A 16,001-nucleotide genomic window follows, 5' to 3' on the forward strand; every position below is an offset into this window, starting at 1 on the left:
GTAAAAAACGCACCCCCACGAGGGGAGTAGCTCCCAGTGCTGATGTGCAGTGTCTACGCTGCCACTTTACAGCGCTGAAACTTGCAGCGCTCAGGGGGTGTGTTTCTCACAGTGAGAAAGTTGCAGCGCTGTAAAGTGGCAGTGTAGACAAGGCAGGAGTCTAGTCTGTAAAGAGAAATATCTAGAACTCTAAGCTGCAGAAACTTTACAACTTGCCTAAAGCAACATTTAGGGTGATAAATTATTTCTTGAAACCAGTCTCTTTAAGATCTTAAGCTTTGTATGTGTGTTTTGTTTTAGTTGCTTGGTAATCTGCATTGTTCTGTTTGCTATCCCTTATAATCACTTAAAATCTACCTTTTATAGTTAATAAGCTTGTTTTTATTATTAAACCCAGTTTGTGCAATTTATAACTGGGGGTGGGTAGGGGGAGAAGTTGTGCATCTCTCTCTCCACATTGAGGGAAAGGGTGAATTTTTATGAGCTTGTGCTGTGCAGAACTTTCTATACAGCGCAAGATGATATCTTGGGTGTACTCTCCAGAAGGGCACTGTACTTGAGTGCTGGGCGATTTCCTAGCTGAGTCTTCTCATAGAGAGCTTGACAGACTCTGTGTGATTCTACAGCTGCTGTGACCTGAGCTGTATGTGTTGCCAAAGGCCAGAGAGCCTAATTCAGCAAAAGAGGGAGAGGGAGCCCAAGTTACCGGAGCAAGGCAGGTTCAGTTAAATCCCAGTACATCATGTGCACCCCAGAAGTGGGGTTTGACCCATCACACCTACCACCCACTAAACTTAATGGGAGTTAGAAGCCTAAATACCGTTGTGGCCTTAGTTACCACCTACTAGTCCCCACGTGGCAGGGCCTGGGATTCTTTCTGGGGTGGACACACCCCAAGGGAGAAGCCCAGTGCCCCCCTTTCCTTGGCTTGGGGGAGCAGCGCCTCTCGCCTGGCCTGGGGGCGCAACTTCAAGTCTCCCTCCTGTTCCGATCTGCCCCCATTTGAGGCCGGATTCGGGGGCAAAGGGGGGGGCAGCCTGTCCTATTCACCACCCCCGCCCCCAATCCCTCCCCTCTGCTATCATCAGCGACCGCTCCCCCCACTTCAAAATGGCCGCCCGCGCCCCTCCTCCCCTCCGCTCCGCAAGGCCCCGCCCCCTTGCGGCTCCCCCCGTCACGTGGCGGGGACCGTTTGTCCGCCCGGCGACGCCGTAGCCGCTGCCCCGCCCCTTGCCCTCGGTCTAGGCGCGTGGTGGTGGCCTCTGAGCGCAGCCGGCGAGAGGAAGCCTCGCGCCCCGGTTGTCCCGTCCCGCTCCCCAGCCCGCGCCGCTATGTTGGGCGCCGCCCTGCTCCGTCGTCGCTGCACCGCGGCCGGTCTCCGTGGCCTGGCCCGGCGGGCCCGGCAGCCGCCCGCCGCCACCGCCGGTGAGTGAATGAGCGAGCGAGCGAGCGGCGCCTTGTTCCCGCCGCTCGGCGCTGGCCCCGGGCCGCTGGAGCCCGGCCGCTCTGGCGCCTCCTCCCGGCCCTGCCCCGGTCCCCTCGGCTCCGCGGTCTCGGGCGGGGGGGAGCGCGGGGGCGCCCAGTTCCGGGAGCGCCCAGCGGCGGGGCCCCGGGGGGCTGCGCCGGCCCGGCAGCGCCGTGTCCTTGCGGTGACCTGCGGTGTCACTCCAGGACTGGCTGCACCTGCGGCCTAGTGCGCGCCGCCCCGCCGCGGCTGTGGCAGCCTCGTCCCCCCCCCGCGGCTCGCCCGAAGCCCTCGCGCCGCCCCGGGGCATGAGGGGGGTGGGGGGCCCGGGCTAGGACACCGCCCTGCCTCGTCAAGGTTATCGCCTTCAGGTCGAGCCTCCGGTGCCTGCGCCGGGGTCCCCCGCGTGCTGAAGCGGGAGCCGCGCCCGCCCGCCAAGGAGCGCTGGGATGGCTGCGGCCGCCACGGGAAGGTGACATTGAGCTGGCTGAAGGGGAGAGGGAGGTGAAGCCAGCACGGGCACCTGTGCTGGTCTCCCTGCAAGGGAGAGGCGGTAGTGTCGGCCCTGGTTCCGGCCCCCACCTCCCTGATGGGGAGCAGGTCTCTTCTTAGGGAAGGGCAGCAAAGGGGGCCAGGTTAGCTGCGGCTAGGCCAGCTGGCCTATTTCGCAATGCCGCTACCTCTGTCTCTGTTACCCGTTTCGCTTCCTCTTTCATGCTTGTGTCTCTTCCCACTCGCCGTCTAGCATTTCTGCAGTGACTCTGATTTGAAGATAGTTGGCACTACATGCAGCCGATATGGGCCTTTCTATAACAAAGCTAACCTGTCTGTGGCATGCAAATCTTGATTTGTGTAAACCAGCCTAGTAGACTCTCCTTGTTCTCCCAGCTTTATGAAAAATATATGTTCTGGTTAATTTCACATGCCTTGCAACCAAAGGGAAAACAAATCTTGAGTACAAGAATAAGTGTAAAGGTTTGCTAACACTCAGATTAGTAGGACAATGACAGAACCGTCTGTACAGCAGTGGTTCTCAACCAGGGGTTCACAGAGGTCTTGCAGGGGGCACATCAACTCATCTAGCTATTTGCCTAGTTTTACAACAGGCTACGTAAAATGCACTAGCAAAGTTAGTACAAACTAAAATTTCATACAATTACGTGTTTATATGGCTCCATATACTATATGCTGAAATGTAAGTATAATATTTATATTTCAGTTGATTTATAATATGGTAAAAAATGAAAAAGTAAGCAATTTTTCAGTAATAGTGTGCTGTGGCACTTTTGTATTTCTGTCTGATTTTGTAAGTAAATTGTTTTTTAAGTGAGGTGAAACTTGGGGGTACACAGGACAAATCAGACTCCTGAAAGGGGTACAGTAATTTGTAAAGGTTGAGAGCCACTGCTGTACAGGTACAGTGAGATCTGCTAAAGAGCATACTATGCTCTTGTGTGAAATTTTTACTAGGCCTCTAAGGCTATTGGTTTAAAAAATGTACCACTTGCAAACTCAAATCTGTGTCTACAGTAAACTTAAATCAGGAGTCATTCCTGGGATATATTGTATCTTGGCTTTTTCAAAAAGAAAATGAAGGTAGACTGAGGAAGTTGATATTGCTGCATCTCTGTTTATATTCTGAAGTGTTCAAGCGGTTTCCTGCAAGCAGCCAGGCTACCATTAAATCATAAGTTTGAAAAGAATGCTTATGTAAAATTTGTTGCTGTATCTTCCTCCTTTTCTTCCTGGTCTTCAATTCTGTATCTTGATGTGCACTCTGTTGAATTGCTCATCAAGGTTAAGCTCTCTGATTGCTTTCAAGTGCCTGTGTTTAAATCTCTGACCTAGGCCTGGTCTACACTAGAAAATTAGGTTGGCATAACTATGTAGGTCAGGGGGGGGGCGGAATCCACACCCCTTCAAGTGGTGTAGCTAAAACAACCTAAGTCCCTATGTAGAAAGCACTAGGTCAATGACAGAATTATTCCATCTGTCTAGCTGCTGCCTCTTGAGGAGGTGAATTACCTATGCAGACAGGAGAATCCCTCCCATTGGGATAGGTAGTGTCTATGCAAGTGCAGCTGAGACACAGCTGTGCCAGTGTAGTATCTTAAGTACAAACAAGTCCCTAGTCTCCCTTCTCATACACCTCTTCTGGTTCTTTCTTTTGTATTCCATCAATGCTAACCTTCTTACACCCTTTCACAAAAGTCTGTGTGCTGCCCTCTCTGCTACCCTATGTGCTTGGAATGTCCTTTCATGTTTCCAAGTCTCCATCCTTACCTCATTCAAATCGCTCCTAAGACCCACTTTTGCAGCATCACCTCCACAAAAATGTTTCATGCATCTTGGGGATATAATTTTTTTAAAAAGCATTTGTCTAAACTGAGTAATAGTATAAGACAGGGGTTCTCAAACTGGGGATCGGGACCCTCGGGGGTCACAAGATTATTACGTGGGGGGGGTCACAAGCTGTCAGCTCCCACCCCAAACCCCGCTTTGTCTCCAGCATTTATAATGGTGTTAAATATATAAAAAGTGTTTTTTAATTTATAAGGGAGGGTCGCACGCAGAGGCTTGCTGTTTGAAAGGGGTCACCAGTACAAAAGTTTGAGAACCAGTGGTGTATGAGTATCTGTAAACTTGTATTTCCCTTCTCCCACTTTCTGATGTGTGCTTCATTCCTGTATAATTTTGTCAAGTGCATCACTAGATTGTAAGTTCTCTGGCACAGAGACCTGTCTCTCTCTCTTTTGTGTGAAATGCCTAGCACACTTGAGCATGGTGTACAATGGCCTGTCTTCACTCAAACTTATCTTTTTAAATTAATCTCCTTAAATGGTCCTTTTATATATATATATATATATATATATATATATATATATATATATACACCTCCACTTCCTCTCCCCCTCCCCCAGCACTCTTCTGACCTTGTCTTTCTTCTACCAGTCTGTTTTACTTTTGCTTTTGTTGTGTCCCCATCTTCCTCAGGAGGCAGCTGAGTGCAAGTCTAGCTTGACCACCAAATAGAGATGAGTATGTTGGATAGTGAGGGGTAACAGTGAATTTGAGGTTGTCCCCTTCTAAATGTGGGTATGTTGACAGCTCTTCATCACAGTATTATTTTAGCATTTTATATCACATTCCAGCTGGATCTAAATATTTTATAAATGTCAAAATTTTGGAATATCTCCTATAAAAGGCAGCTAGTAAGTATAATCTACTTTTAGCTATGAGTAGACAAGGTGTTTGGAAGCTGTAATTTGCCCAAGGTCACGAAGCAAGTCAGTGATAGAGTTAGGAATATATCCTGGAAACTTTGAGTTCTAGCTCCTGGCTCTTAATATTCAAGTGCACAAGTATCTATTTCTAAAAGGATGTTGTTAATTTAGTTGGCCCGTAACATATAATTTTGTAAACATGCAGTTATAAAAACGAAAACCAGTGAACATATTTTCATGACACATCTTTAAAAACTTAGTTTAATCTTCAGTAATTGCAACTCAAAACACAAGCAGTAAGAATCTGAAAGTGAAAATGACTTAATTGACTTTTATATAGGTTGTAATACCATGCTCATCACCGTAATACTTGAGCAACTTCTAGTAATGCATTAAGCTATACGGCTGTTTGTTGTATTTGTACTGTCATCTTTTCTCTTGGAGGTGTGTGTGTAGTAGACTATCATGTTGGAATTTTTTATAATACATATGTTGCTATATATGTCAGAAAAAGCAAAGTCAAAGAAATGTGCCTTTTGCTTATAGTGGAAGGTGGTGAAGATTATGATGGTGTCCCTAGCCTCTGTTTGCCAGAAGCTGGGAATGGACGATAGGGCATAGATCACTTGATGATTTCATGTTCTGTTCATTCCCCCTGAGGCACCTGGCATTGGCCACTGTCAGAAGATACTGGGATAAATGGATCTTTAGTCTGACCCAGTATGGCCGCTCTTGTGATGGTCCTTAGTTCCTCTGAAAGCTCATTCTACAGTCTTAGGTTGATGCCTGATAAAACTCTCTAATACTTGCATTTTCCAACTTGAGATTTTGGGGGAGAGAAAGAGGGAGAGGAAAAGCAAATTGTTTTTTAAAATTTACAGTTTTGATCTTAAATTTAGTATGCCCCCACACAAAGAATATTGTTTGAAATCTGATTAAGTTGACAGCATCCTTTTAACTTAAGTAGCCATCATTATAGAGGTGTACTACATTTAAAGCATTAAAAATCAAGAATATGTCAAGTGAAGGTCTGATTATTGTGAAGTAGTTCAGAATACTCCATTTCTCTTTTCTCCCAGATACCTGGAATACTTGGATACCTGGAAGGTGAAGGGTTGTCAGTCATTCCAGTCAAATTTAATGAGTTTCAATTGACTTCCAGTTAGCTACAATTGAGTGGTATACCTGAGGGTGTTCATTGTCCATTCTATTAGGAAGGCATTGTAATACTGTGGAGAACTGTATCTTTTTAAGATAACTCTATTTGATTTCTAAATCAATAATTCGTAATCTCCATTTTGAGTGATGCAATAATCTGTTACATTTTGGGGAACATTGAATACATTGTGAAAGCTTTCTTCAAATGATGTACTGAATCAATGTCTGGCAAGAATCTGTTGCACTCAAGTCATTCTGTTAAACATAACTTTAGTCTGACTCAGCGTATATATGTATTGGAGAGAATGATGTTTAGAAGAACATTCCTTTGTATTTTGCATTTTTTTTGTAATTAGGATCCATTGTCTTAAGTCACATTGTGTTTTTAGGAAAATTATATTTGCTTCGTGCTTAATGGTAAATTAAATTTCCTAGTGTCACTTCAAGCTAGGAAAAAAAAGGCTAATCAGCATGAACAAAGCAAAGTATAGCACAGTAGTCCTTAATTCACATTAAACATTTATATAGTGCTGTAGATGCAGATAGCACTTTACAAAACATAGAATAAGACATGCCCCCACCCCAGAGATCTTAATAAAATTTTGGTCAATGTGAACAAAATAATGTGTTGCATCTAAGTTAAAAAGGAACGAGGCTTAACTTCTTTCCCCTTTCTCCTAGACTCTAGCGTACCCTAAAGACATGGTTGGCAATTAGTGCCATGCTCCTGAGTGCAATTACTCTTTCAACAGTACCAATCATAGAGTGAAATTGATGGGTCCTAGTCATCTTTATCTTCTGTGGGTGGAGCAGCTGAGGAAGCACTTACTCTTGAGAGTACGGATGTAACTGCCTGTTTGCGCAGCAGCTAGTCCCGTTGCTGTTAGCAAAGGCTACCTGTTCATCCCTTGTTTAGTGTTCAGAAAGCTCCTTGTGATAAAGAACAGTATTAGGAGAGGAAACTAGATTACAACCATGTTAATTGAATGCATCTTAAAATCTAGCCCACTTTTATTTTATTAAATTTAAATGAATGTTTTAAAGAAACAGTCAGATACTCAAGTTTCAATGGAAACTTAATGCTGGATGACAACCCCAAAGATTGAAGTTCTGTGCAGACTCATTGAGTAGCTGTAGTAGTGATAATGTAAGTTTCCCCCACAAGGCTTCACTATTCTCTTCTTGAGGTAAGAGTAGTTCTGCCTCCAGGATGCCCCTAGAGACCCTAAAGGTGTTTTTTGGGGACTGGACTTTTGTACACAAAGGCACTATACAAATGCCACCAAGTCACTTTACACAGGCCATTAATTGAAAGTTAGCTTTCATCCACTATTGAACCTGGTTACCTAGACTTGTGTGTATCCTGCCACTTCTCCCTCTGAGTCATCCAATTGTTCTACCCTCTCAGTGTTTCTTACTGTTAGAAATAGGATTTAGAAACTAGAAAACATTTCCTCCCTTAGATTACAAAACCCACTATTTAGCAATTGTAGGGCTTACATGGGGAAATCATTCTAGAATAAAGTAGGGTGTAAACTTGAAACACAATAGCTATTTTGCAACAACTCCCTGGGTGGATGCCCTTATTCTGAAGTAAGTGTCTATATAAGGAGCTATTGTGGAATAGCTATTCTGGTCAATTTCCACATGTAGACAAGCCCTTAGGAAGCAGGAACAGTGGAATTCACTTTCTCCTTTCCCACCATTTAATTTGGAGCAAAAATTGACATGTTAGCTGGCAAATATCCTTGTGAAGTCCTAAATGATGACAGTGTTGCCAACTAGATACTGGAAGTCAGCGTTAAGGAAGCTCTATTTATGTTTTTGGCTGGTTTGCTCTGCAGCAAGGGAGTAAAAGTACTGGGGACCTGGAAGCCTTTTTTAAAATTAATTGTTCAACAGATTCTAACAATTTCAAGGTGATCACTTTTATTAAGCATAAACTAGCTGGTAACTACATTTTTTTAATCCAGTTTGTAAACATTCTGTAGATTTGCTCTTTCAAAGGGAGAGCAAACACTTCCTTGAAAGGCCTTTACTTGGACCATCTTACCACAGAGCACATCACTGGGATTTTAAATGTACTGAATTAGTGACTCAGAACTATTATGTACTTGCTGCATCCTAACTAAAGTTATGTCTACACAGCAAAGAAAAACCCATGGCTGACCCATGCCAGTTGACTCAATCTGCGGGGCTGTTCCGTTGTTGTGTAGGTTGGAGCCCGAGCTCTGAGATCCTCCCACCCCACAGTCTTAGAGCCCAAGCCTAGAAGTCTACACAGCCCTGCGAGCTCAAGTCAGCTTGCATGGGCTAACTGGGGGTATCTAGTTGCTGTGGAGACATAATCATGTCATAGCTGCAGTCTCTTGGCCTAAGTTTATTAACTAAATTTCCTCTGTTTTCACTTCAACCCTTTCCTATTTGTTCCTCACACAGCTGTGTTGCCTGCTCGTTGCTACTCTCATGGGACACAAGAGTCAGATGAAGAATTTGATGCTCGCTGGGTGACATATTTCAACAAACCAGATATCGATGCCTGGGAGCTAAGGAAAGGTGTGTTAAAAGGGAAGGAAGGAATGTCTGATATTGAAATACTCATGGCTATGGTGATATGGGGAAACCTAAACTGCTTTGAAATATTATGACCACTGAACGTTACAGCTATGTCAGAAAGTAAAAGCTTATGCTATAGCGGGGCAGATATGCTGTGCTATAGGCAGGGAGCTCAGAAATTCTCCTAAAATGCACTTCCATAATACTGAACTGTATGGTCTGTGTACATTTTCTAAACTATCTTGAATGACATAAACAACTACACTTACTCTGTAATATTAGACATTTGTGAAAGAGTTAAAAGAACCCAGGAACCTCCAGTGTAGTCTTCTTCCTAACTTACTCAGTGCTAACCAAGGGCATAAGGGTGATGGGGTCTTGCCTTTTCTAGAAGGTAGACACCTGAGATTAGAGAGTGGGGTTACTTGTGTAGTCCAAGTGCAATCCGTGTGACTTGCTGCTTCATTGTGATTGCTTTGTATCAGCACTGTAAAGATGGTCAGTGATGTAGTAGAATGGCTTTCAAACTTTTTTTCTGGGGACCCAGTTGAAGAAAATTGTTGATGCCCGTGACCCAGTGGAGCTGGGGATGAGGGGTTCAGGATGTGGGAGGGGGCTCTGGGTTGGGGTGTGGGGAGGGGGTCAGGGATCTGGGCTGGAGGTGCAGGCTCTGGGATGGGGCCGGGGATGAGCGGATTGGGGTGCAGGAAGGGGTTGGGCACGGACTTGCCTCTGGCGGCTCCCGATCAGCGGCGCAGCTGGGGTGCAGAGACAGGCTGCCTGTCCTGGCACCGCAGATCATGCTGCGCCCGGAAGTGACCAGCAGCAGGTCTGGCTCCTAGGGAGAGGCATGCAAGCAACTCTGTGCAGCTCTCGCCCGCAGGCACCGCCCCCCAGCTTCAGGTCAATGGGAGTGCAGAGCCGGTGCATGAGGCAGGGGCAGTGCGTGGAGCCCTGTGGCCCTGCTGCCTAGAAGCCGGACCCGCTGCTGGCCGCTTCTGGGGCGCAGTGCGCCATCAGAACAGGTAGGCACTAGCCCGCCTTAGCTGGACAGCCCTGCCAACGGGACTCTTAACATCCCACTCAGCAGTGTTCACCAGAGCCGCTAGGGTCCCTGGGTGCTGAGCAAGGCGACCCAGTGCCTTACATGCCGCAACCTGACACTGAGTCATGACCCAAATTTGAAAAACACTGATGTAGTAGACCTGGAGTTCACTTCTTATAGCTAAGGCTGTGTTTTGGTTATGGCTGTGAACAAAAAGTCACGGACCCGTGACCTGTCCATAACTTTTACTAAAAATACCTGCCCTAACTAAAACTTGAGCAGGGGCCGTGGATGCTGGGGGCGGGGTTGTGGCTGGCAGGGCCTTCCTACTGTCTCTGCATCCCTGCAGCTCCTATTCAGTGGAGGCAGGGGTCAGGGCAGGGGCTCCGCTGCTCCCGCAATAAGCACTGGCTGCCGCAGCTCTCATTGGCTGGGAACCACGGGGATAGGGCCTGTGGGGGCAGTGTGTGGTGTGGAGATTTCCCGCCCCTCCACTGCCTAGGAGCTGCAGGGAGGTCATGCCAGTAGGAGCAGGGGAGCCACTACCCCAAGGTAAGCACCTCTGCTCTCCCCAGCACCCTCCCCAACTCCTTGCCCTTAGCCCTGAGCCCCCTCCCACACACCCAAACTGCTGCTGCTGGCCCAGGGGCTGCCCAGTCTTTTTTGTTAAAGCTTTTGTAGATAATGAGATGACATGACTAGCATTGTACTGCAATGGCAAGAGAAGAGTGAAAGGAACAGATGGGGGAAATAGTTCTGGAATGTGAGAGAGATAAGATTGAAATTGATTTTGATGGTGCTTGTTATCACCTTGATAATCATCTTAGAAATATCATGGAGATGGAAGGAAAGTGGATGATGAGAGAGACCCCTAGGCTGAACTTTGAAAAACTCTCTCACAACAGGTTCTAACCCTCCTTTTACTACTTCAATAATAGGGGTTTCTCAAGCTGTCATTCTTATCTTCTTCTGATAGGCATGAACACATTGGTGGGCTACGATCTGGTGCCAGAACCAAAAATCATCGATGCTGCTTTGAGAGCATGCAGACGGTTAAATGACTTTGCTACTGCGGTCCGCATCCTAGAAGTTGTAAAGGTCCGTATAGTGGTGACTTGGGGTATGTTGGAAATGCTGCTGCTGAAAGGGTTTTAAAATGGAGATGAGTCTCCTAGCTTCTCATGTTGTATTTTCACCCACCTAAGCGGGGGAAACTCCCAGTTTCCTGATGGTACTGGAACTAGTAGTTTGACTAAGATTGCATGGTCAAAATCAGTTTTAATTGATTGCTGTTTAAGTACCAACAGAAAATCCCTTCTGTACAGGATCACAGGTGTCAATGCACTGGATACAGCTGTACTTCTTCCTTCCCCTCTATTGACCCTCCTCTTTAGAGGAGAACAGAATAAAGAGGTGAACCTCTGCCGCCCACACTGTAGAATATGAGAAAAGGAATATGTTGTCCCCTTTTCTTCACCGGGCAAACTTGTAGGAGAATCATGTGCTAATGGGGCCTGACTTTCAAAAGTGTCTATACTGGACATATCTTGTAAAGGAGACCAAACTGAGACCTTGCCTATCACCAAATCATCTGAAACATACATATGAATATAAATAGCATGGCTGTGAAAGTCAAACAGCTTTGTACAACTGTAGCATTTTTTTCCCCAGGGAATTTAACAAAGATGACCACATGCTAAACTTATTGTCTCTTTTCTCTGCACCCGGACTTTTTTGCTCTCCTCATCTTCCCTCTATGCCAGAATGACTGGCCACTGCAATGATTCTTGAAAATATTTCCTTTGGGGGAAATGTAAGGGATCAGATTGGTTTATAATCCCCCTCCCAAACTTCTCTTCTCTTCCCTAAAACCCTGTTTGAAAGGCTTTTATGAGGGTGACTTCTCCTTAACCCCCTAAGAGACATGAAACTAAAGTTTCATGTTTTATAAACTGACCCTTTCTTTGGACTTGTTTAGATACACTAATATCTCTTGCTCTTTTGCCAAAGCAATCAACAGGCAGCCCTCAAACTAGTCTTCAGAGCCAGCTGTTCACCTAGTGCTGTTTTTCCTTGTTTTCAGTTTGTATGTTTCATTACAGATAGACTGGGGAGGGGGTTTCTGAAACACTCAGCTTTGGCCTACCTCTGCTTCCATTGAAGTTAGTGGGAGTTCTGTGGTGCGCAAAATCTCACCCCACCCATTTATTTTCCATGTAAGCAACTGCTGTGGTTTGTTAATAGGCAGTGAGGTGGCCTGCATGATAGTGAATGGGGGAGGGTAGTCCACATAACTGTGGTTAGGTTGGAAGAAGTCCACATTATGAACACTAGAAAAACACTGCAGTAAATGAATGAATTTACTACTACCTCTTTGTACTTGACTCCAGCCAAATAAGTACAGGCTGTGATTAGCAGACTTCAGTGTAGATATTCTATGGAAGGTTCATCTGATTTACTGTTCTTAAGCAGTGCTACAATGTTACCTTTCAATCTTATTGGGGATAAACTATTTTATCACTAGCAATAAGTGGATCAAGCTGTAGATCCTGTTGTGAGTACATGATTCTCAGACACAGGCAGACATAGTCTGGCATACAGTGCAGTATTGATTTTTCTTGGCCATCTCTTTGCTATTGAATTAATTTTTTCCTCTTCTGATTAGGACAAGGCAGGCCCTCACAAGGAAATCTACCCTTATGTTATCCAGGAACTTAGACCAACTTTGAATGAATTGGGAATCTCCACTCCAGAGGAACTGGGCCTGGACAAAGCATAAACATAATTGGTAAGGGGGACCGTATCTTCCTAGAACCCTGAGATGGGACTACGCAGCCTAAAACTCCTTTTAAGGGTATATAGTAGTATTCCTTGGATATAAGGAACTCCTAAAGAGAAGGTGATGGAATGCATGTTTCATGGGTAAGACTTTTGGTACTTTCACTACCTGGCAATGGAAAACAATTCAGTGAAGAGTTCAGAGTTCTCTCATTAGTTATATATACAGAATGAGGGTGTCTAAAGTCCAATTCCTAATTGTAATGTGTTATGTGAAAAGAAACCAAAGGGGCTGTGGGTGAGAGACTGGTGTGGCAGACTAATCTGAGCATGGTTAAGTAAGTGGGGAGAGGCTTTTGTAACAGAAATCATTGTAACATTCAGTTACTGAAATATTTGCCCCAGAGTCTCTAATGCATCCTGAAAATGAAAGGAGGTTAACATTGAGACAGATGTCTTTTTTTTTTAAATCCTAAATGGAAAACTTTAGATGGTGCCTTTATTAAAAGTAAGAGGGTCTAGCAAATGCATTTGTCCAAATACAGCAAGACAGAAGATATGTGGAGAGAGACATTTTCATGTATTGATAATTTTGATCACCTAGCTGTAGTACTACTAAAATCTAACAATGTGTTTCTGCTGCTTGTGGGGTGGGCGGTGAGGGGAAGAGGCAATATTCAGTGTTCTAGATGTTTGCTTGATTGGCACAATTACTGGTCTTTAAAGAATCCTCATTTACTTTCAGTGTTGCAGCTTTGAGTGTGTTGCCTTGACAATAAGCTGTTACCATACTTGCTCAGAAGTATATAAGACTTTTGCTTCCCAGCAGTCTTTGCAAGAAGCTCTTTCCCTCCCTATGGAAGGATCATCCCATGTGAAACTGTGCTAATCTTTACTTTAACATCTCAGTCTATCTAACCCTTTTAAACAGAAGATAGGGAAGCACTAGTGTCCTGTTCTGTGTTGGGAAGTGGTCCCATTGCTGGCAACAGCTGTCCGCCATATTGAAGCTGCTAATGTAGAAGGGATAATCTTCTGCACCTTTCACAAAGTGTGATATGGCTCCACCCAGTGCTGAAAATAGCACTGTCCCCTTCAGCTGTTTAAAAAGCACAGCACTGGCACGGGGGACCATTTGCTTACAACATAGTGGACAGGTCATTTTCATAGTGTAGCTAGGGCTTAAGTGCTCTGTGGGAAAAACTCCTGTTGGCTTCAGTAGTTTCAAGTGTAGTGCTTGCAGGATTAGGTCCTACTTATTAAGGCTTGAAATTCTTGGTGGGGTGGCGGGGTAGGTATTTTCAGTGCTTTAAAGGTGATGGATCTGTTTTTAGGGTTAAGCTTGATAGCTGGTATCTGTCCTCAAATTCAAATAAAACTTGAATGGTCTCTAAATCCTGTTTTAAAGTAATAAGTTTACCATTGTCTTACATTAGCTAATGCTTATGTTGCTGCATCACTGGCTGACAGCTTGGTGCCAAAAGGCTGTCAGCTGGCCAGTGGGTATCACATTGGCAAATAAGCTCCAGCCACTGAATGTAATTGTTGGTTATTATGTAGACCAGAGTGAAGCACAACACAACTTTCAGTGATGATGCAACTGATGCATATCAATTTGTTTATTAGAAATGGGCTTCACTCTCAGAAAATAGTGGGTTGTACAGAAGATGGCTGAGTTTTTAAGATAAATATATAACCTACAAGCATCTCAAACTTTGCATTTTCACCCGTTTTAACAACTTCAACAAATTGGCCTGTTTTAAAGGGGTTAAAAACTGAGTTTCTAACATTCCTTCCCCCCCCCCCCCGGGGTGGTAATGCTGGGTCACTGGTGCTGGTACTGTTCTTCTGGGCCTGAAAAATTAGACTGTTTGTTATACCTGGCAATGTGTTGCTTTGAGTGATAGGAAGAACACCATATGATTTGAAATTCCCTGAGACTGCCTAAAATGGTGTGGAAGTATCGGCCTGCTTAAAGTAATTTTTTTAAACTAATCCCTTATCTGTTCTCTTCCAGATGGGCTGCACATGCATTTTTATTAATGCTCCCTGATTGTACACAGTCGCCTGGAGACACAGATGTTAAAATATTACCTTATTTGAAATAACTTCTTTCTTTATTGGGTCCCAATGTATGTAATGTGAAGTTGGAACTAATAAAGGAGAAATGGGTTTGAACTGAACTTGGTCCTTGTTGCCTCTGTGGTGATATTGGAGAGGTAAACGAAAAAATGAAATTTCCCAAGAGCAAAGTGAGTAGTGAAAATACACTTTGGATAGAGCCAGCTTGCTATTAACTGTATAACCCACTCTGAATCCATCCAGCAACAGTGCTGGTTTCCAAGGCCAGCTGCAGAGTTCCTAGATGGGACATTATATTCACAATGTGAAGTTTACTAGAATTCTAAAGATAAGTATTGTCAATTGGCCTCTCTGCAGTACCTAGCAGTGTAGATTAATGCAATGGGGCATGGGAAGCATTTGCTTGGTTTTGCTGTACCCTGGAATGGGATGTAATTTAAGCAATCAGTTGTGTGCTTTCTTGACCACTGGCTGATCCAAGTCTGTTGTGTGTGGCTTATGCTTACACACTAATGCTTGAACTTCAGTAAATCAGGGCCTCTTTTTTCCTATAGAGGACATACATGGCATTAAGTATTTTTAGGGACATCAATTTTAACTTGCTGAGTTTTATTTTTAACAAACTGCTAATTGTAAGCTCTTCAGGGCAGGAATCCCATCTTTCCGTTTGCTAGGTGTTGTACAAAGTAGAGGTCCCGATCCTGACCAGGACTTTGAGGTGATATGGCAATACAGATAGTGCCACTTACCTGTTTTTCCTCTCTTTAGGAAACTTTATTTCCCTTTCCCTCCCCATCTCCCAAAAAACAATCAATATAAAACTGTTCCCTAGTGACCTCACCTGCTGCTCTGCCAAGCATGGAATCTTTCAGAGGGCCTGAAGCAATGACTTGTGCATCTTGAATCTGACTTGGAATACAGTCCAAACAGCAAAAGGTGTCTAATATGAAAAAGGAGTGTGCATACATTCTAGAACTGGTCACTGGGGAGACTGGGGCATCTTCCTCTGTATAATACGATCACTTCCTCAATCATACTCTCTGCCTCTGCACAGGGGTGCTAGCCCCTTCCACATGAAGGAGTGAGTAACTGTAGCCAACAGCTGCTTACAGGCAATCCTAGCCAGATTAGAGTTGGGTAGCAAAAATAGACTGATAAGGGAAACTAAACAGCAAGAATATTTAATACCACACCTTATATTTATTGCTGGACTCTGGGAATGAGCCACGCCAGTTCAAACAGTTTTTCTTTTCAAACAGTGCTGAGATAACACTGACTTCAGGAGTGTAGGCGAGAAGAGCAGTTGTTACAGCTGAGAAGGTATTTCCTCTGTATTTGGAGGTCTGAAGATATTAATAGAAGGAATTTATCCTTTCATGAATCAACTACCTGAAAGGGGGTTCTGAAGAGGATGGATCTACACTGTTCTCAGTGGTGGCAGATGACAGAACAAGGAGTAATGGTCTCAAGTTGCAGTGGGGAAGGTTTAGGTTGGATATTAGGAAAAACCTTTTCACTCGGAGGGTGGTGAAGCACTGGAATGGGTTACCTAGGGAGGTGGTGGAATCTCCTTCCTTAGAGGTTTTTGAGGTCAGGCTTGACAAAGCCCTGGCTGGGATGATTTAGTTGGGAATTGGTCCTGCTTTGAGCAGAGGGTTGGACTAGATGACCTCCTGAGGTCCCTTCCAACCTT

General features: G+C 44.7%; 1 protein-coding gene across 1 annotated transcript; it reads left to right on the forward strand.

The window, feature by feature from the left end:
• Positions 1 to 1,171: 1,171 nt before the first annotated feature.
• LOC120374085 (cytochrome c oxidase subunit 5A, mitochondrial) lies at positions 1,172 to 14,409 on the forward strand. Its single transcript, XM_039493294.1, has 5 exons — positions 1,172 to 1,425; positions 8,287 to 8,403; positions 10,425 to 10,546; positions 12,114 to 12,236; positions 14,244 to 14,409. The coding sequence occupies exons 1-4, from the start codon at positions 1,332 to 1,334 to the stop codon at positions 12,225 to 12,227; spliced, it is 447 nt and encodes a 148-aa protein (XP_039349228.1). The 5' UTR covers positions 1,172 to 1,331; the 3' UTR covers positions 12,228 to 12,236; positions 14,244 to 14,409.
• Positions 14,410 to 16,001: the final 1,592 nt, after the last annotated feature.

Source organism: Mauremys reevesii, linkage group 10, assembly GCF_016161935.1.
Source record: "Mauremys reevesii isolate NIE-2019 linkage group 10, ASM1616193v1, whole genome shotgun sequence".
In the NCBI taxonomy this organism is placed as follows: Eukaryota; Metazoa; Chordata; order Testudines; family Geoemydidae; genus Mauremys; species Mauremys reevesii.